Genomic DNA, 21,398 nt, shown 5'->3' on the forward strand with positions numbered 1-21,398 from the left:
ATTTCTCAAGTTTGCTTGATATCCTCAAATATCCTTGTATTGATCAATAATAGTGATTAGTTCAATGGTTTAATTAGGTTTCTGTTTAGCAGAGCATACATAGGCTAATTCAGCACTTTTTTACTATTATGGGTATTATTCATTTTTTAAAAGTTAAAAACAATGTAATCATATTAAAGCAAATACTTTAAAAAGAAAAAGATATCTCCTATAATCCTGCATTCTCAACACAACTATTTTCATTTATTCCTTTTGGTTATTCAAATGCATATATTTTAAATGGTTGTTATATTGTATGTTCATTTTCATGGTCTGATTTTTAGTTTAATATAGTATAATACATTTTCCTGTATTTCAACAGTCTTCATAACTATTCTTTCAATAGCTACACGATATCCTATCATGTTGATGTTCCATAAATTCTGTTGTTTGCATTTTAATTGTTTCTACTTTCTCACTATTTGAGATTATGTTGTGGTGAAAGTGTTTGTGAATGTAGCTCTTTTTTTCTATTGAGTTACTCCAGAAAAGATGAGCATAATTGGGTCAGCAGATACAAATGTTATATAGTTTTGGTATATCACTTATCTCATTGCTTTAAAAAAAAAGTTGTGTCAACATAATGTTTCTATAGTGAACCTCCAAGCTTCAATTTCTTGATGCATAAAATGAGAACAATAGTCATTCCTGTCCCATAGAGTTGTGAGGACCAAATGAAGTGAAGCATGCATGCATTTAGAACTTAGCAACTGCTTAACAAATGCTAGATATCATCATTTATTTTCACTAGCAGTTTGAATATACTAGTCTTTCCACAACCTCATCAACATTGGATATTACCAATTAAAAAAATTATTTTAAAATAGTATAAAGTATACTGAAGGGTGATTCCTGTTCCTTCTTCCCTTCCTGCCCCTTTCCCTACTTATTCTCCTCCTCTTCAATTGGAGATAGAGAAGGAGACCAAAGGGAAAGGAAAAGTAACCAAAAATTAAAAAAAGATGTAAGTTGAGACATTGAATTTTTACATGTAACCCTTGCTTCCTCAGACCATTGACCTAGAAAGGATGATCAAAGGATATAAGACATAATAGCTATATCAGATACATGCTCTGGCTCCAAACTTTGCCCAAGGTCACCTTCTTTCACTCAATTCATCGAATCTATTTACTGAATTCCTGCTATGGGCTAGTCAATAGTAGGCACTATAGCTCACCTATAGTCTGTCAAAGACAGACAAATTTGGCATGAGGAAATAAACCAGTGATGCATCTGAAAGAGTGGGCTACTTTAGACTGAGTGCCAGTGTTCCCTTCTGAGTGACATTTGAGCTGAGACCTGAAGTATAAGGAGCACTTCCTACCTCCATTAAGACCTAGAAGAGTATTAAAGACAGTTAACATTACCAGGTCTCTACAGTATCGATCTCCGTGACCTCGAGGGACAGAAAGGCCTGAGTATCATACCTATCCGGCTCCAGGTATGCGGGGCCAGATAATGTAATATAGGCCCTTGTATGTAAGGAATTGGATTTTATTCTAAACATGGGAAGCCAGGAATGATTTATAAGCAGATTAATTTTAAAAGCTCCAGCTGGAAGAAAAAAAAAAAAAAAAAAAAGCTCTAGCTGCTCTGCAGGAGTGAATTGTAGGTGACAAAAGCGGAAACTTGTGCCCCAACTGGTGTCCGGACTTAAAAGAAGGGGTACCTATGTCAGGCTGTTCTAAGCGCCGAGGACAGATTCCTGTCTTCGTAGGGCGCACTGACTTATAGGCGGGGGTAAGAAACACCACGTATAGCGGTTTAGAAGTCCTGGCCGAAGCCACTCCTGGCCGAAGCCACCACCGCAACGCCCAGTTTCGTCCAGAGACGGAGAGAGCGCTCCGCAGGGTGGTCGCAGGGCGGGGCTTCCGGGGGCGGGACCCGGCCTAGGTTGGTTGGTTCCGCGCCTGCGCCGGAGAGTAAACTGGCGGAGCGGGGAACAGGTTCACCGGAACCCGGCGCCCCCGACTTCTGCTTCCGGGTCGCAGCCATGGCGGTGGCAAATTCAAGCCCTGTCAATCCTGTGGTGTTCTTTGATGTCAGCATTGGCGGCCAGGTGAGGTCCAGGCAGCCACCGCGCCCAAGGGACACTGCACAGGGCCAGCCAGGAAGATCTCACCCACCCAGGGAAAGCGGACTCGAGAAGCCAGATAGCATTACTTGGACCAGAACCTACCGACCTGCGGGGCGGGGGCGAGGGAGGGAGAGGAGGAGTCTTTCACATTTGAGCGCCCCTATGGGGGAGGGAATGGGCGCCACGCGAGGATAGACTATGCAGGCGGAGGTGGGAGAGACCAAGCGGCAAGCGGGAGAGAGGGGTCGGACCCTCCTGTTCCCTGCTGGCTGAGTCCTCGGTGGTCTTGGACCGGCCATTCTGACCGTCTCCTGCCGCTTGCAGGAAGTTGGCCGCATGAAGATCGAGCTCTTTGCCGACGTTGTGCCTAAAACGGCGGAAAATTTTAGGTAAGAAGATGCTGCTCCAGCTCTGCCAGATTAACCCAAGCAGAAGCTGGACCGGTCTGCGGAATCCTCTGCCTGCCTCTATCCGTCCACTCACTGCCCTTGAGATCTGAGTCCCCTTTGTATCGCTCTGTCTGAATAGTCACCGTTTTTACTGTTCCCATGTCAATATATGTTGTTAGTTTTATGCTTAGTGTCTGGACGTCGGCTGGCCAGTTGATGGGCTTGCTGGCGCGAATGTTACCCCACCCCCACCTCGCATATTAGGGGCGCTCTCAGCTGTGATGTCATGGTAACTGAATCATTCACTCTTTTCTCTTTCAGACAGTTCTGCACTGGAGAATTCAGGTAAGTCTCAGACGTGGTTGGTTTCTCTGCTTGCTCCTGAAGCGTGTCCTGGGGCTGCAGTGGGGTTTTGGGGGGAACCACCGGCAGGCCTTGAATGATTATTGGTGGCAGTAATAGGTAATACCGCCATGAGTCTGTCTTCAGTTTATTTGCCTTCTTTATCTCTGTTCTCCTGACCTTTAGGAGAGTCCCTTGGCTCGAGTGTGTGGTAAACTGGAAAGGCCTATGATTACCTGTCATCATTCCAAGTCTCTTTCTTTTTGGTTATAGAAAAGATGGGGTTCCAATAGGATACAAAGGGAGCACCTTCCACAGGTAAGTCCTTGGCAAGCCATCCCTACAGGCTTTTAGAATTACTTCCTTAGGGGATTAGTCTCTTTAGAGGAAAATAAAACCATAGGATAATTCCTAGATCTTGAGAAGGAATGGTTTTGTGAACTCAAAAGCTTATTTGAAGGCTTATTAAAAGCCAAAGTGATAAACATTTTATTTTTAAATCAATGTTAACCTAAAGTATAATGACTAAATCAATGTTTTTCTAAACTGCAGAGCCTTCTCTCAGGATCCTTAATTCTCTGTTTCAGGGTCATAAAGGATTTCATGATTCAGGGTGGGGATTTTGTTAATGTAAGTACTATTCCTTTGCTATCAAAGACCTATAGGAATATTATTTTTTGTTATTGCTGCTACTGCTGTTTTTACTACAGGGCCCAGTCTTAAGGCTTGAAAACAGTAGCCAAGTTTGAAGGAGGAGGGGGTGATAGGAATGTCCTTTAGGGTTGCTGGCTACTACTCTTTAACCATTAGATGATAGACATCAGCGTTTTGATTGAGTCACTGACTTCCAAATCTTAGCCTTTTAGGGCCAGAAACTGAACTTTTCCAGCACACCTTTAGATGATTCATGAGAGACACAAACTAGTTAGTCACATGAAACTTCGATAGATATCAGATGAAATTTTTTTTTGTTAATTTCTAAATGGCAGTAAGTCCTTTTCCAGTGAGCTAAATTCTTATGCCCCATTTCCCTTCCATTCCTCATATCACAATGCCTGGAAAGCTGAGTTTTTCATCAGAAACTGATTAGTGGACAAAGAATTAGAGCATCAGAGGTAGATTGTTCTGGAGGGGTATTTCCTCTGTTTTCTAGGAGAGCCTGGTGGAATAGTTCTTCACTGCGAAGCATGTCTTTCTTTTGACCAGACTACCTGTGTCTCTCATACCAAGTCTCATTTCCTTCTGACCTTGGCAGGTGTTGAATAAACCATATCTTTTCTTCTTAAACCTACTTTTGTCCTTGGCCAACCTCTTGTGTGCATGGTCTTTCTTATTTATATCATTTGGTTAGTCATGTTGGGATTTTCTTGGATCTGGAAGACATTCTTTCTCCTTCATAGGTATATTTATTTAACTCTTAGGAGTTTTTTTGTTTTGTTTTTAACTTTTTAAAATGTCTTATTTATTTTTGAGAGAGAAAGAGAGACAGAGTGCAAGCAGGGAGGGGCAGGGAGAGAGGGAGGCACAGAATCTGAAGCAGGCTCCAGGCTCTGAGCTGTTAGCACAGAGCCTGATGCAGGGCTTGAACTCATGCCGTGAGATCATGACCTGAGCTGAAGTCGATGCTTAACCGACTGAGCCACCTAGGTGTCCCTAATTCTTAGGAGTTTTTGAAGACCTGTCTCTTTCCTATCTAGGGAAGGTTACAAAGGGGCAGATTTTAGGCCAAATCAGGCTTTCAGATATGCTTTGTTTCATGTGTGTGATGTTGTAAAACTGGGAAATTTCACCAGAAAATTCCAGAGTTTTCTCTCTAAAGAAGGGAAAACAGAGGTGCATTAGGCCTGTGTTTCTCACATAGCAACAATTGTTTGGAATCACGTAACTGCTCCCTTTAAATAGCATGTGTCCTTGCCATTTCACCACAGCCACTACCACCTGCTTTCCTTATTTATGTCACTTGCCTCTGTAGGCATTTAAGTTTGCAATCCCTGGCCATAACTGATGGTAGTAGGGCTTGAGGGACCGTATACTTTTTTTTTTTTTAATTTTTTTTTTTTTTCAACGTTTATTTATTTTTGGGACAGAGAGAGACAGAGCATGAACGGGGGAGGGGCAGAGAGAGAGGGAGACACAGAATCGGAAACAGGCTCCAGGCTCCGAGCCATCAGCCCAGAGCCTGACGCGGGGCTCGAACTCACGGACCGCGAGATCGTGACCTGGCTGAAGTCGGACGCTTAACTGACTGCGCCACCCAGGCGCCCCCGTATACTTTTTTGTTAGCTGGTAAGAAGGGCTAAGAATCTATTCTCTGCCTTCTTTTCTTTCTTCCCTAGGCTCCTGTGTTGCCATGTTGTCTTAAGAGGGCCAGGACCAACTTCTTGCATCATTGCCAGGCACATCTAGTTGTTTGCTGATAGCTCTAGAATCAGACAGTACAGTTGGTCAGCCAGAGGCTGTGTCAGCAAGAAACAATTGTTCAGAGCCACTCTTAGGAAAGAAAAAATAGAATGAGCAAGAAGCAGAATAAGTAGGTATTGAGACCTTCTAAAGTTGGACCAAGAATATGTGTTTCTTTGTTTTAATAATTTTTTTTCTGATTGCAAAATTCTCTCTCAAGGAATCTCACTTCTCAAGGAATATATTCTTGGCATTTTAGTTTACATTTGCCAGTCTCATCATTGCACGTGTATGTGTGTCAAATATAATTCTTAACAGACTTAAAATCACGTATATATTTTAATTTTTTATACTTAATAATTATCTACATTTTCCCTTGTCATTAAGTCATTTTTTATAATAGCTACCTAATATTCCATTATGAATAGATAAGTTATTTGATCAGTCCACTGTGGTAAAAAGATTTAAGTTGCTTTCTATTATTTTCTCTGAAAATTAATTTTGTCATTTTCCCTACTCTGGCTCCTGGAGAGCAACCGATAGTGTAATTATAGAGAACGATGTGGTAACTGATCTGTCCCCCAGGTTTGTTGGGAAATTGGAAATGAACTTGTTTTTCTCTTCTTTCTGTATATATGTAGGTATTTATGTGGAGTTAAAGATATAATAGCTCACATGTATATAATTGTGTATCAATTGCAAGGTCTTTTCTCAGACACTGTTTAATTCGATCTCCATGGCAATGCTGTAAAGAGCAGGTGATTTCACCTTCACTTGATAGTTGAGGAAACTGAAGCTCAGCTATGGGAAATGACTCTCCCAGCTTATAAATGATGGACCTGGAACTCACATCCAGGCCTTTCCACCATACAGAGCTTAGTTTTATTGATAATTTTTAGTCAAATAAAGGTTTGATTTTGATTTTGATTCTTCCTTCCTTGGCTTATGTTAATACCCTTTGATAATCTTTTTCCCAATGAGGGCCCTTTGATTCTGCCCTAGGCCGGTGCTTTCCCTCTCTACCATTCACCCAATATTCTTTGGCTGGAAGAGATTGGGTTTTGGCAGGCACCTTCTCATTATTAGCTTTAGACCCCAGGGATTCTGTTTAAGGTACTGCAAATATGGCTGTGGTCAAGTTGCTTTATTACCCTGACATAAGTTGGCTCACTTGAAAAATGAGGAAGATGATAGCGCTTATTCCACACGGTTACTGGAAGAGCAAAGAGATAATGAAAATAAAGCTGGTTTAAGCTAGTTTAAGAAGAAACAGAACTAAGAACTGGAAAGCCACATAGGACCAAGGCAGTCCTTTTTCTGTTTCTCTCGTGCTCTCTACACCTGTGTATTGCCTTCTCTTTCTGTTCTTCAGTCCACCTTGCAGAGCATGGTCACTGCTGGCTTCCAGGTTTACATGATACACATTCAACATCAAAGAGAGCATCAGTCCTTCATGATTCCCAGAGAAGGAACTTTAGTTGGCCCTGCATTAGTTAGGCGTGCTCTCCTGATCAATCAACTTTGGTCAAGAGGGTGGTGTCCATACAGACTAGGCTTCCAAGAGCCCATCAACCTGCAGTTTTGGGGAGCAGGGATAGTGGCATTTGAGTGGGTAATTTTATTTGATAACAGGCATGAGAGTCTTTGGAAGTGGCAAGGATTATGTATGGGATCACTATACTGTTGTTCCCTACTCTGCCTTGTCTTTTTTTTTTTTTTTTTTTTAATTTTTTTTTCAATGTTTATTTATTTTTGGGACAGAGAGAGACAGAGCATGAACGGGGGAGGGGCAGAGAGAGAGGGAGACACAGAATCGGAAACAGGCTCCAGGCTCCGAGCCATCAGCCCGGAGCCTGACGCGGGGCTCGAACTCACGGACCGCGAGATCGTGACCTGGCTGAAGTCGGACGCTTAACCAACTGCGCCACCCAGGCGCCCCTACTCTGCCTTGTCTTAACTGAGCTTTCTAGAGGCCCAGCTGTGACCTGTTTTACCCAATCTGTGAGATGCCCCGGCCAGTCTGTGAGCTGCAGGTGCCTGGGACAGGGCCGGCTTTGATTATAAGACAGGGTCAGAGAGGTATGGCTCCCAAAGTGACCTTCAGGAGTAAGAGTGCACCTTCAAAAAGTTGGCTACGGTACAGCAGCATTCCTCCAGGGGGCCCAAGGACTCAACACTTGCTAACACGTCCTTTCTCTCTGCTCAGGGAGATGGTACTGGAGTCGCCAGTATTTACCGGGGGCCATTTGCAGATGAAAATTTTAAACTTAGGCACTCCGCTCCAGGCCTGCTTTCCATGGTAAGTGAGAGCCAGTCAAGGTTTTGGGTTAGATTTGTAGCCAGCGGGTCTGTGGGCGCCCCTTGAGGCACGGTGCCATCTCTTGGGATGGAAGCTCGTTCTTTACTTCTCTCACTTGTCCCAGGACTCAGCTCTGCCACACCTACCTCCTTCCTCAGTCGGCTTTGACTTGGTTGGGCTGGGCCCTCAGCATTGGAAGTTTTGGGGGGGCGGGCAAAACTGAAACTCTGATGTGTGTTTTCTTACCTCGCTCAAGCGAGGGTGTGCACCTCAGCCTTCAGCCCTGCCGCTCGGAGTGCAGCCAGCTGTGCTGTCGGGACATGGCGCCCATGCACTTGGTGCTCCACCGTGGCGTCCCGAGATGACTTCCCACTCATGCTGCCTCCTGGCTGGTCCTCCTCTGGGCTCGCTGACCACTCTCGCTCCCTCGGCCTGGCACCCCTTCCTACTTAGACCCCCCACTCCCACATCTCACTTGCCTTTCTCAGCTCCCTATCTACCCCACTTAACCCCCTCATCTACCCACTCCTGATCGCTCCCCCTTCTTCTCCGTATTTACTCTGCCCTCATTTTTCCTTACCCGTCTCACCTTCCTTCCCTCTCACTCTCCAGTCTCCTCCCTGCCTCCCCTCATCACCCATTTCCTTGGCAGTTTCCCCACACTCTCTCTCCCAGACTCAATATTTACAGGCACACTTTCTGTCCTTCTTGCCTCCCCTTCCACTTATCTACACAGGCCTTTATCAAGTGAAGGTTTACCGACACCCACTTTGTATCAGGTCAGGGTAGGGTACAAGGATACAGACCTGATCCCTGCCCTTGTGACACTTAACATCTAATGGGGGAATCACACATGCAAAATGACAAGTCCAGTATAGTGTAATTCATGCCACTGTGTATTAAGATGAGGGCACCTTAGGGTATGTAAAAGTACCGTGAGGGCCCCACGGAATGAGAGTAATTACTTTGAGGGGTCAGGCACAGCTTCATAGATGGGAGAGCTTTTGAATTCTGGAAGGAGCTCTATTCCAGATGGCATTTCAAGTTGAGCAAATAGCCTAGGCAAAGCTGTGTGACCATGAAATGGCAGGGTGGCATAGTCAAGGGACCAAAGGTGAGGAAGGTGATGAGAACATAGGATGTGCATGGGGAGGGGGAAGGGCCAGTAGAGACTACTGAAGAGACTGGTGGGTCTAGCTCCTAAAGGGCTTTAAATGCCAGAATAAGGATGAAGTGTGTGGACTTGAGTTCACAGGTTATGGAGAGGTGTACGCTTTTTTGAGCAGGGTTGATCAACTTTGTGATTTAGAATGAAGACCCTGGCTGCAGTGTGAGTGGCAGATGGGAATGGAGAGCTGGGGGCAGAGAAGCCAGGAAGGAGGCTGCCATGAGAACTGGGCAACACTAAGCCTAGCAAACAGTGTGCAAGTCCCTTTTTTCAGACAGCCAAGCCAGGCAAGTGCAGGTTAATGCTGCAGGAGTAGTTTAGGTGGGCTTGGATCTTTGCCAGGAGGACTAGAACCCTCTAGGTGCATGCCACCTGTTAGCATCTATGGAGGACTCAAAACTGGAAGGAAACATTGGTCTCTACGCCCTTCAGGCTGACACTGGTGAAGTTGTGCTGTCCTTTCACATACCGTGTAATGTCCTTGTTTTTGTTTCCATCCTCTAAATCATGAGTTCCTCAAGGGCAGGGACAGGGCCTCATTGATCTCCAAGCCTTACTTACTACCTGATACTGAAAGGTGCTGAGTAGATACCTATAAACATGAATGACTGAAAGATAATCAGAATGATGGCTACCATTTATTGGACAGTTACTCAATAAGCACCTTATTTGCATTAATTTGTTTTAATCCTCTCAACATCCCTTTGAAATGGGTACAAATGAGGATGCCGAAGCACAGGGAGGTTATGTGACTAATCTGAGGTCACACGTTCAGTGGTGAAACTGGGATTCCAGCTAGGTCATCACCTGGCTCCAGAGCTTCTTCTCGAAAGTAGTAAGCCATGCTGCCTAAAAAAATGAATAAACAAGTGGCTAAGGGCAGAGTGTGTCCCCTGAGCTATAAAAACATATGGGACTGTTTTCCTGCCTGTTTGCTAATAAATATTTATACAGCAAGCAGCTACTTAGGTAGATTGATTGGTGGAAAGCTTGATTGAAAGGAAAGAACTGGGAGTCTGGGAAGTCTAGCCCTTGTTCCACAGCGCCCTCCTGCTGCTGCTGACTCAGGCACCCTCAGCCGACTGAGCCACTCAGGCAGCACTCACATGGGGAATTTCTAAGTATAATATAAAATCCCCAATGAGAATGTACCCCTGGACAGTATCTTTAATGTCTTTCATACACATTTTATTCTTGCACGGTTGAACACAGAATCAACCAATTTAAATCCATTAAGCATCCAATTACTGCTAGTGACCTATCTAATAATTTCCAGTGCTGCTGTAGTCATATTAATTTTAGGAGACCTATGCTGTTAATAGTACTTTCAACTTCCCATTTTCCACTCCTTTTTTCCAAAATAAGGGAAGTATGCAATAAAATGTGCACAGAGTTAGTAGGGCAGTGCTTTTAAAAGGTAACTTGGATTTGTTAATGTACAGAAATCTGAATTTAGCATATTAAAGGCAGTTTAGTAGTATCAACATGTAAAGTATGAAAGTACACTTCCTATGAAAGTTAAATTTCGCTTTACAAAGTATTACTTTGCATTGTAATACTTGCCTGTTCTTTTACAGTGCATTATGAAATGTAAAGATACAGAAAGAATTTCAGGGGAGGAGACTCTCAGATTCTCAATTAAAAAATACTTCTTCCTGTAAAATTCAATAATAAAAGATTTGGGTGTAGCTGTAAAAAGCAAACATCATTGATTACATGTAGTCTTTTTTTCCTAGCACAGCACTAGTGTAGCAACTTCTCGCACCTTCTTAAACTTCTTTATTACCATTGTTATGATGCAGTACAAAGCTATTCAGTTTATGGCATAGGCAACGGGCTTTTTCTCACTGGTATCTAGTTTATAACTGTAATCCAGTTCTAACCAGTATTGGATTAAATACAGCAAATTGGGCCCCATGAACAATTGTTCCTTTAATAAAAATTCACACTGCAGGGGAATTGTACATTTATTCAAGAATCTGGCTCCTTGACGGCAGATATTGTGTATCCTGTTTATCTCGGTATCCTTGGATCCTAGCTCAGGAACTGGCTTATAGTAGATATTCAGTAAGGTTTGCTGAAAGAAAGGAATCAGGGCTATGGGCTCTTTGGAGGGATCTCACCCTTCGGCTAGCATGGCCAGGAAAACTCACTGAAGGTATATTTGGTTTCTGTCAGGCAAACAGTGGTCCCAGTACAAATGGCTGCCAGTTCTTCATCACCTGCTCTAAATGTGATTGGCTGGATGGGAAGCACGTAGTATTTGGTGAGTCCTATTCCTGTCCTGGAGTCCAGGCCCCATTCACCCAGAGTGGGACGTCCAAAGGAGCCAGCCCCCAGACTCCAGTACCGAGAGTGCCCACCTGGTGTAACTGCTCTGGCAGTAGCAGGGAAGGCGGAAGTGATGGGAGGTGGAGAGAGCTAGAGGGAGGAGCAGAGGGCTGTGTGATGTCGAATGCAACCACTTGGGTGATACGTATGTCTGGGGTGGACCCGGATGGTATCACTTAAGAAATGTCCTACAGAGGCAGCCTGGTACAGTGGGGCTTTGCAATCGCTCAGACCTAGTACTCTGCTCCTTATGAACTGTCACCTTGGGCAAATCATTTCACTTCCATCAAGTCCCAATTTTCAGATGGTCGTATGAAGAGCAAATGAGATGATAGATAAGAGTGGACATTGCAAGCTGGAAAATACTCTGCAAATGAGAGTAATAAAGTCCAGCTCGTACTCTTCCCACAGGAAAAATCATTGATGGACTTCTAGTGATGCGAAAGATTGAGGTGAGTCCTATTTTGATCTCCTCTCTCGCCCATTCTGGTCCCGTAGCACCTGACTAGTGTGGAGGGGCTGGAGAGCCAGGAGATGGCTCCAGTGTGTTAGGTCCAGTGTTTACTGCCTCCAGTTGCATGGGCTTCCTCAGGAAGGGGGAGGGAGTACAGGAGTAAAGGACCCCCCCCTCTGTTATCTTGGCCTGTAAATTTGCCTCTAGTGCACACTGAGGTTCAGCCTCTGGTGGCCCCTTCACCTACTTGATAAAGTCCTACTCAGCATTGAATTCAAGATCCTTCATGACCTGGTCCCCGCTGTCTCTCCACAGCCTCTTCTGCCACTGCTGCCTCCATGTTCTAGTCATGTTAGGCCACTAGCTCTTCTCTAAATATGCCATACACATTCCTGCCTCTTGTTGCTTTCTGCCCCCAAACGTTTGCTCATGCTCTTTCTGCCACTGGAATGCTCTTTTTCTTTCTTTTCCTCCTGGTGGGATCCCATTCGTCCTTCTAGGCCCAGCTCGAATGTCCTCTCGTGTGAATCCTTCCCTGACCTGTTTAAGCAGCACTTTAGTTGCTTCTTCTGCCCTGTTGTATAAACTCCCTCTTATAACTTATTACACTGTTTTATGTCATAGGTTTGCTATTTTTTTTAAATGTTGTACATTTTCTTTTTGATCTGGATTATCTATACCCTTCTGCTAGGACATGCATGGACTGTTACCATTTCAGTCTCTGAGTCCTCGGTCCTTAGTACAGGGGCTGGCAGGCGTCAGTAAATGTTTGGTGAGTGCATGTGTAAGTCGATGAATCTCCACCATGCTTTCTCTCCTAGAATGTGCCCACAGGCCCCAACAATAAGCCCAAGCTACCTGTGGTGATCTCACAGTGTGGGGAGATGTAGTCCAGAGCGAGACTGATCAGGTACGTGTGTCTTTCTCCTCCTGGTTAGGAGTCCCTAGTGAAGTCAGCACCGTCTAGGGGAAAGAACTTTAGACTTGAAAACTTGGGGATTGAGCCCATTTCCTCTCTCTGTGACCTTAGGGAAATCCCTTCCCTTCTCTGAGCCTGTTTCCTCATCTGTCAAATGGAGATAATATCTATCTCTTAGGCTCATTGTAAGGATCTAAAGAGAAAGGGTTATTAGGGCATTTTCCTCCTACCACTCTGCGGTTTACAAAGTATCAACCTGAAAAACAGTAAATAAATAAACATTAAAAAAGTTAGGGGCACCCGGGTGGCTCAGTCGGTTAGGCATCCGACTTCGGCTCGGGTCATGATCACAAGGCTTGTGAGTTCAAGCCCCATGTCAGGCTGTGCTGAGAACTCAGAGCCTGGAGTCTGCTTCGGATTCTGTGTCTCCCTCTCTCGCTGTGCCCTTCCCTCATTCATGCTCTGTCTCTCTTTCTCTCAAGAATAAATAAAACATTAAAAAATAATAATAATAAAAATAAAATTAAAAATGGGCACCTGGGTGGCTTAGCCGGTTAAGCGTCCAACTCTTGATTTTGGTTCAGGTCATGATCTCACACTTCGTGAGTGTGGAACCTGCTTGGGGTTCTCTTTCTCTGCTCCTCTCCTGCTCGCTCGCTCTCTCTAAATAAACTTAAAAAAAGAAAACCTGACAATATACTATGTTTGTAGCATATAGCTTTTTTTACCCTTCTCTTAGGATTTGAATAGTTACAAATTCTGAGTCTTTGTTCTTTATTTTATATGTCGTGACTCTTTTGTCCAGAATGTGTTTTAAGCAAAAAACTAACATTGTGTTGCTTATCTTAACTTTGGTGATCTTCTTTGTTAAACAGAAGTTCTAAATTTTGATGGGGTCAAAATTATCAGTCTTTTCTCTTATGGCTTTTGTGGTTGTGTCTTATTTAAGAAGGTCCTTAGTATCTCAAATCATAATGTCTTTTGTATTTTTTCTAATATTTCTATGATTTTATTTATATAGTTAAATTATCTAGAATTTATTTTTCTTTTCTCTGCCTTTTTTTTTCTGAATGGAGATGTAGTCAAATGTCAGACCATTTTAATGACTGTACATACCTCTTTATGTGACTTAATTTGTGTTCATAGCATCTGGCACTTGCAGGCATTTATTAAAAATTTACTACATGAGTTAATAGAGAGGGAGAATGTCAGGCATTTTAGGCAGGGAACTGGTGTTAGCAAATGCTGGCAGGCGTGCACAAGTGTGTGCTAGAAGCTGCACGTGGTCCTCTCTCTTGTCCAGCCAGATGGTCCCTTCTCAGGCACAGGCGACACCCTGAGCTGTCTCTCCTATCAGTACTAGAGGTCCCTAGCTCTCAACCTGGTGTCCCCCTTCAGTAGTGGCTGGCATTTCCCTCCTAATCCCACTTATTTCTTTGCTGAACCTAAGTTAAGCTACCAGGTCCTTTTCCTTTTAAGGATTGACCACTGATCACTACTGGAGGACAGAGATGAAAAGAATAAAGTTTAGGGGTGCCTGGGTGGCTCAGTCGGTTAAGTGTCTGACTTCAGCTCAGGTCATGATCTCACAGTCTGTGAGTTCGAGCCTTGCATTGGGCTCTGTGCTGACAGCTCAGAGCCTGGAGCCTGCTTCAGATTCTATGTCTCCCTCCCTCTCTCTCTCTCTCTCTCTCTCTGCCCCTCCCCTGCTCATGCTCATCCCTGTCTGTCTCAAAAATAAATAAAACATTAAAAAAAAAAAAAAAGAATAAAGTTTAGAAATTTTTTGTTTGGGGCCTTTTTTCTGTGTTTTTCTGAGTCCCTTACAGAAAGTTAGTGGCAGTCCTTGTTGGGGGTTTGATTTCTGAGGGTGGTTCTCACAACCCTCCCCTCCTCATCCCTTAATAACAAAGGGCATGTAAACCTTTGCCCCCATGGAAGCCTCTCTTCCCAGCCTGCAACCCAAGCAGAACAGATCCCACAGGGGCCATTTGATGTTCCAGAGGCTTCTAGACCAGAACTGTCCAATAGAAAGTCCTCTCTGTGGTGGTGGAAATGTTCTGTGTTTGTGCTGTCCATCATGCAGCTTCCAGCCACATGTGACAGTTGAGCACTTGAAATGTGGCTGACGTGACTGAAGGGCTGAATTTTTTACTTTATTTAATTTTAATTAAATTTAAATATAGTACCTCCAATTCAGTCTCCTACCCCTGACTTGATCAGGATTGAATCTTTCATAGCTAATACTTAGGGGCAATATAATAATAGCAGTTATCATTTATTACATCTTCTATCATTTATTTATTCTTCTTGTGCTCAGATATTGAGCTAAGAACTTGAATGATCTCATTTAACTTTACCAAAAATCCTTATCATGAGTTTTAAGGTGTTAGGGAATCTAGGTGCTTTGGGTTTCTAAGTAATGTGATGTGGGAGAAAGTAAGGAAAAGTAGAGATTAATTCCCCAGGGAGTATGGGAGTATCATCCCATTATTTACCTTCCTAGCTGTTAAAGTTATAAGCATCTCTAATTCCCATGGGAGTGTTTCAGCTCTCCCAGGTTGTTTGGGCAGGATAATGGTTGACAGCCAATACAGAGGCTGTTTTCAAGCCCTGTTGAACAGTACTTCTCAAACTTTACTGCACTTACAAATCACCAGGAGATCTTGTTAAAATGCTGGTTCTGGTTCAGTGGGTCTAGATGGGGCCAGAGATTTTGCATTTCTAACTAGCACTTGGGAGATGCTGATGCTGACTTTGAGTGGCAAGGCGATAGTGGAATAACAGAGCCTGCTTTCTCATTGAGAAGCCACCATATTCCAGTCAGAAAAGACCCAGGAGATCCTCTCTTGGTGGCCCTGGTCCAGCAGGAATCTACTGCCTTCAAATCAAAGTATCACCTAATCATGCATGTGGGGCCTTGTGTCTAGGCACTGGAAATAAAAGAAGATGGGACGGAGATAGAAGACAGGTACAGTGATTTAATCAGCAGTACTTCCCTAGGAAGCACTTCCTTCTAGAACTTCTGTGTTTTGCCTTAGGGTCCTGACTTTGGTTTTGGTGAGGATGAAGTTTCTGTACAACTCTAGATGTAGAAACCATGTTTTTTTTTTAATCTCCATGGGTCCTGTGAAAGCTTTTTGTGAGGAATTTGGTTAGGTATACATAAGTGAACCTTGGCCCTCAGGGTTCGCCTGCTCTAGTCTGAACTGGGTTCTTTGCTACTTACAACCACTTGAGGGCTGGTGGAACCTCTGTTTTGAAAGCCAGAGCGTCTCTTGGAATAGAGAGTAGCTGTGGGCTCTGGCAGCCCAGCTAGTCTGAATTGTTGCCCTTCCAGTTATCCACAAATCTGGGGCCTGTAGCAAGGTGTAGATAGCTTTCTTCTGTCGTTGTTTCCCAAATTTCCCTAAGAATCAAATCACTCGGGGGCATTTGTTAAACCTACTAATTCCCAGATCCCTCCCCCGGAGAGTTTGAGTGAGTGAGTTTGAGTTAGGATCCTGGATGCTGTGTTTGTAACAAGCACCTCAGATGCTTCTTATCAGAGAAATGTGGGTAACACTGCTTTAGGTAGTCCTGTGATGAATATCTTTTAGCATTTGCATCTTAGAAAGAATACATAATTAGCGCAACACATAATTTTACAGTTATTATAACTTACAGTAAGGCATTATTAAAGTTGTGATTATGTTAAAAATTAATTGTACTTGTGGATGATGGTTATGAGGACACTGGTGACGGTGCTGTTGGAATTACTGAGCTTTAGGACACACTGTCCCCCAGCTCCTGGGATTACCTGTCGATGTGATGTGTTACTGTAGAGGAAGGTTATGAAAGACATGTTGGTGGCACATGGACCGGTCCTTCATTCTTTCCACGATTAAGCACTACTTAATTGAGATGGGTCCCATGCTGCGTATGAGGATGCAAATATGAAAAGCCCAGTTCCTGTCTTCAGGGAACTCACAGTCTCTTGAGGAAACTGACAATTACAGTAGAGTAAAGCACCGGACTGGAAAAAGTCAGGGAAGCCAGAATGCCTGTGTCTGCCTGGAGTGGTTTGGGAAGACTACAGAAGAGACGATGCTTTGGCTGAGTACAGGAAAGAAGAGAATGTCTCGGGTGGCGAAAATGGGAAGGCATTCCAGGCAGAGGGAACAGCATGGGCAAAGTGTAAGGGACACTGCTAATAATTCCATATGGCCAAAGCAGGAAGGTATGAAAGAAAAGCAAAGGGTAAGAGGTAAGGCGGGTGGAGGCCAGGGCCACTCGTGAGAACCAATGCAGTCTGAGACATTCATATGTTATCCTGAGGTAGGCTTTAGACAGTATGCACCTTTTTCCCCCGGGGGTGAGAGTCTTTGGTACTCCCCAGATTCTCAAAAGGGAGCCTGGCCCTCCAAAAAGAACCAGGCCAAGAGGAGCCACTGGAGGATTTTGAGCAGGAAAACTTGGGGATTGGACTTCCTTATTCTGAAGATGATTCTGGCAGCCATGTGGAGGATAAGCTCAGGCCAGGGAGGTGTCCACTGCAGCAGTCCAGGCCAGAGAACAGGTTCCACATGAAAATACGGGTCTAGGGAGCTCCAGAGATTTGGCAGCAAATATTTGCATGCCTGCTGGGTTTGTGACACTGTTTGTTCCCTGCCCTGAAAGACAGACGCCCTGCCAGCTAAAAAAGGGAGGGGAGGGGAACATGGCTGTATTCCAGTTCGATCCAGTACAAAGGCAGAGCTCCCAGCCTCGTAATCAGGTCTCAAACATTGAGGTACACCACATCAGCAAAATACTACATGGCCTTAAAGGTAGATGTGTATGTGTTGGCAGATTTCTAGAGTACATTAAGTGACAAAGTCAAGATTTAGTACATTTGAGTAACTCTTTCAGAAATTACTGTTGTGACATATAGCCAACTGTTAGTAATGGTTACTTCTGCAATGTAGAGATAGCAGAGTCCTTTCTTCCCGTTGCTCCTACTGTTGTGTATATGCTTGAAATTTCTATATTGAGCATGTATCTTATAAGAGAAATATATACTGTATATACATAGTTTTAACAAATCCTCCTTCCTCTCAGCTGCTCCGAGGAGCATGTGGCTGATATCAGTGTGTCAGTCACTCCCTGGTTACTCCATCTCCTCCCAGGTCTAGGCCCAGGCAACGGCGCCTTCCTCGGTGCTCCCACAGCACTTGATTCATCTCTCTACACAGCATTTAATGCAGCATATCACAAATGTGTTCACTTGGTTTTCTCTAGACAGAACTCCTTGAGGCAGAGACCATGCTGACTGACAAACACAGTGCCTGGTCTACAATACAGCTTAGATCCTGGAGCACCATGGAACTTACAAAGCACATCTATGCAGTTTTGTACATTCTGCTTGGGGGCCCAGGGTTAAACTTCTGTCTGAGCCTGCAGTATGACACCAGGACTCACTGTCCCCTGGAGGAAAAGGGGTGTGGCTATGTTTAGGGAGAGGGAGACCAAAGTTTCTGAGTGTACTCATTCTGTTCTTTTAGTAAAGCTAACTCCAAGGCCATAAACAGAGGGTGTGACTTTACTTTCTCTATAACCCTGGGACCAAAACCTGCAAGGAGGAAGGATTTCTCTTTGTTCTAGAGTTCCACAGAGAGCCGTCAAGGTCTGGCAAAAAGTACACAGACTTTGGAGCCAAGTAGACCAGGAAGCCCCATCACTGTCAAACCATTAAACCCCTTGGGACTCTAGTTTTCTCCTGTACTTAACTACAGGCGATATATACCGCACAGAGGTTCTGAAGGGTAAATAAATGCGATGATATGTGTGGCCATAAATGTTAGTTTCTTTCTTCTTGGTTCTTATGTAATATACCTCTCAACTTTACCCTGGGGAACCAAAGGTCTGACCTAGGGCAAGAGACCAGTTCTGCTCTTTTGGGAAAAGAAGATTAGGAGTGTAGAGAAGAGCCGGGGGTGTTGTCTCTCATGAAAGTCCCCTTCCAGTGCCTCTGAGCTGCTTATCTCTTCCATCCCTAACAGACTTCCATGTCTCTGCCATTGTAGGCCTTCCCTTGCTCTGGGTGATGCTCTTGAGTAAGATAATCTGGATTGGCCCCTGTGTTTGCTTCCCTGCCTGCTGCTGCCCTTTTTGATCGAGAGACCTTGGAAGTGTCACAGATTCAGAACCCAAGATTTTCTGCTTAAGTTTTCAACTGTAAATAAAGTGGTTTGTTTTTTTTTTTTTTTGTTTTTGTACACGTGTTGTTTTTAAATGGTTGTAATAACAGACTGTCTCCTCACGCTTTAGCTTCAGCTGGGGAGACTGGCCCTTGCCAGGGCTAGCGGGGACCAGACCCCTACTGTGGCTGTGACTAGGTGATGCCTCAGACCTGCAAGCAGTTGTAGCAGTCCCCCCTCAGGCTCCAGCTGCTGGGCAAAGACGGTAAAGCCTCAGGGCTAGAATCACTAGTTATTCCAAGGATATCTCCAGTAGGTTCAGTTTGGTTGGTTCTAGAACCTGTGGGAAAAGGGTCACTAACTTGGGATAGTTGTGGATGGGAGACCATTTGGTAGAATGTGTCTTAATCATGAGGAATTGGGAATAATTTACTAAAAAATCTTTGTTTCAATCTGGGGTCATTTTATAAACAACAGAGGTCTTGAGAAATTTTCTTCCCCTTTCATAGCCCCAGTTTTCTCCTCTGTAAAATGGGGATAATAATACGTATGTACTTCATAACACTGTTGAGAGGGTCAAATACGAGAATGGATAGGAAGGTAATTTGTAAACAATAACATGCCTTGGAAAATGCTTATTTTGAAAGGACCTAGCCCAACATAGAAAGATCCCACTGAGCATAATGTTCAGGAGGTAAAGGGAGTTCCATAGTGTTGCTTTCAAGAGGCAGTTTCTATGCTATCCCATTCCTCCTTTTTCTCTCTTGGCTCATGGGCAGGGATGATTCACCTCCTGGCAGTGGCAGAGGTAGCACGGAGCTGAATTCTATGACAGAAGAGAACCTGGTTAAAAGTGCCATTTCAGTGTATTTAGGGTCCAAGGGAGCTGGTGTAAGGGCCCTACAGTATAGATATTTGCAACTCTCTGTAGCTAGGTAAACAGGGTTCAGGGAGCAAAGGGAAGGAAGGACTGACCTAGCAGAGGAGAGATCTTTAACTAGACAAGGTGGAATTAGAGAGTACGGAGGATGAGCTGCTGGGATCCTAAGCTGACGTTCCTATGATGGGCCATTAAACTGAATTGTTACACTTGGCACCTGCATTCTAGGTCAGGCTCTGTCCTGGGCACAGGAGCCGCAAGATGAGTAGGATGTGGCCCTTGCTTATGACAGGAGATAGGCACATTTTGATTCAGTGTGGTATTAGAATGTGAGCCCTTAGGGGGGCAGGAAATTCGGTCGTTTTGCTTTGTTTTACTGCTATGTCCCCACACCTAGAAGAGGTATCTAGTACCTAGTAAGTGCTCAAGAAAGACCTGTTACATGAATGCTATGTACAAGATGCTGGAGTGGGCAGGGGGTTGGGGGAAGAGGGTGCGGGCAGGGGGAGGTGTGAAAGGAAGAGGTAACATTTGTGGTAAGTATTGATGGATTGGTTGGAATTAGCCAGGAGATAAAGGTGGAAGGGGCTTTCTAGGAAGAGGAACTATGTTCTTGGGCCAGAGTCTGTGAGAGATAGAGGACAAGGTGTATGTTATTTTGCAAAAGAGATTCTTGGAATGAACTCTCTTGCCTTTCACACCACTTAAACGTAGGCACTGGGGTTGTCTACACTATGGTCACCATGCTGGGCAGTGTGGCAGGGGTCTAGCCAAACTGGAGTGGAAACCTCCCACCTTGGAAAAGGGGTTGAATTTTGACATGAACTCTTTATCCTCTAGTGCTTCAGTACTATTTTGGCAGTGGTATGGAGGTGGCTACAAGGAAACTAGTTTCTTAAATAACTCATCTTTATGCTTTTTGAGCACCTCGAGAGAGCTTAGTGAAATAATTGAATAAGTAAGTAATGATACTTTTAGGTAACATTTTAAAGACAAATGTTACAGAATTTAGATTTCTGCTGAGGAGCCATCCCTTCAAAGCAGTTAGAGAAGGTTGCTCTTTATTGGCAGAGGTGCTAGTCCCATTGTTCAATCTGTCTTTGTAACTCTACCTTGGGAAAAAAGTCTCAAGCCAAAGGGCACACTTTTAAAGGTCCCCAATGTTGGCAGAACTGCCTTTTGAGAAAACATTTTCTTTTTAACAGTCAAAAGTTATCTGGAGCTGGGGCACCTGGGTAGCTCAGTTAAGCACTCTTGATATTGGTGCAGGTCATGATCTCATGGTTCGGGAGTTGGAGGCATGCTTTGGGCTCTGTGCTGATGGGGCCCAGCCCGCTTGCTGTTCTCTCTCCTCTCCTCTCTCTACCCCTCCCCTGCTCGTGCTTTCTCTCTCTCAGAATAAATTAATTTTTAAAAAAAAAATTTTTTTTTCAACGTTTATTTATTTTTGGGACAGAGAGAGACAGAGCATGAACGGGGGAGGGGGAGAGAGAGAGGGAGACACAGAATCGGAAACAGGCTCCAGGCTCCGAGCCATCAGCCCAGAGCCTGACGCGGGGCTCGAACTCACGGACCGCGAGATCGTGACCTGGCTGAAGTCGGACACTCAACCGACTGCGCCACCCAGGCGCCCCTCAGAATAAATTAATTTTTTTAAAAAGTTATCTGGAGCTGGAACAGATGAGTAGCAGTTCTAGAATCCACCTATTCTCTCCATACATATTGTTGCTGCAAGCCTTCTTCACCTGCCCAGATGACCTCTCTACTGCCAGTACCTCCTCCAATCCATTTTCTGTACCACGTTATTCATATAACAGATTTCTTAAGATATTGTGTGTCTGGTACTAGGCCAGATGCTCAGGAACTCACAGTCTGAAGAAAGGAAGATTTAATTCATGCAATACAGTGTGTTAGGAGGGTCTCCTAGTGAAGTAACATTTGA

At 44.3% G+C, this 21,398-nt stretch overlaps 1 protein-coding gene across 2 annotated transcripts; it reads left to right on the forward strand.

Moving 5' to 3' along the window:
- Positions 1-1,989: 1,989 nt before the first annotated feature.
- PPIH (peptidylprolyl isomerase H) lies at positions 1,990-18,642 on the forward strand. Of its 2 annotated transcripts, none has more exons than XM_030326409.1 (10): positions 1,990-2,098; positions 2,441-2,505; positions 2,827-2,850; positions 3,121-3,165; positions 3,435-3,477; positions 7,454-7,546; positions 10,893-10,980; positions 11,457-11,497; positions 12,321-12,409; positions 18,439-18,642. In XM_030326409.1, the coding sequence occupies exons 1-9, from the start codon at positions 2,033-2,035 to the stop codon at positions 12,387-12,389; spliced, it is 534 nt and encodes a 177-aa protein (XP_030182269.1). In that variant the 5' UTR covers positions 1,990-2,032; the 3' UTR covers positions 12,390-12,409; positions 18,439-18,642. The 2 variants fall into 2 exon arrangements, with proteins under 2 accessions (XP_030182269.1, XP_030182268.1); XM_030326408.1 differs by having other exon boundaries at positions 18,463-18,642.
- Positions 18,643-21,398: the final 2,756 nt, after the last annotated feature.

The sequence above is a fragment of the Lynx canadensis genome, chromosome C1, assembly GCF_007474595.2.
Source record: "Lynx canadensis isolate LIC74 chromosome C1, mLynCan4.pri.v2, whole genome shotgun sequence".
Taxonomy (NCBI): domain Eukaryota; kingdom Metazoa; phylum Chordata; class Mammalia; order Carnivora; family Felidae; genus Lynx; species Lynx canadensis.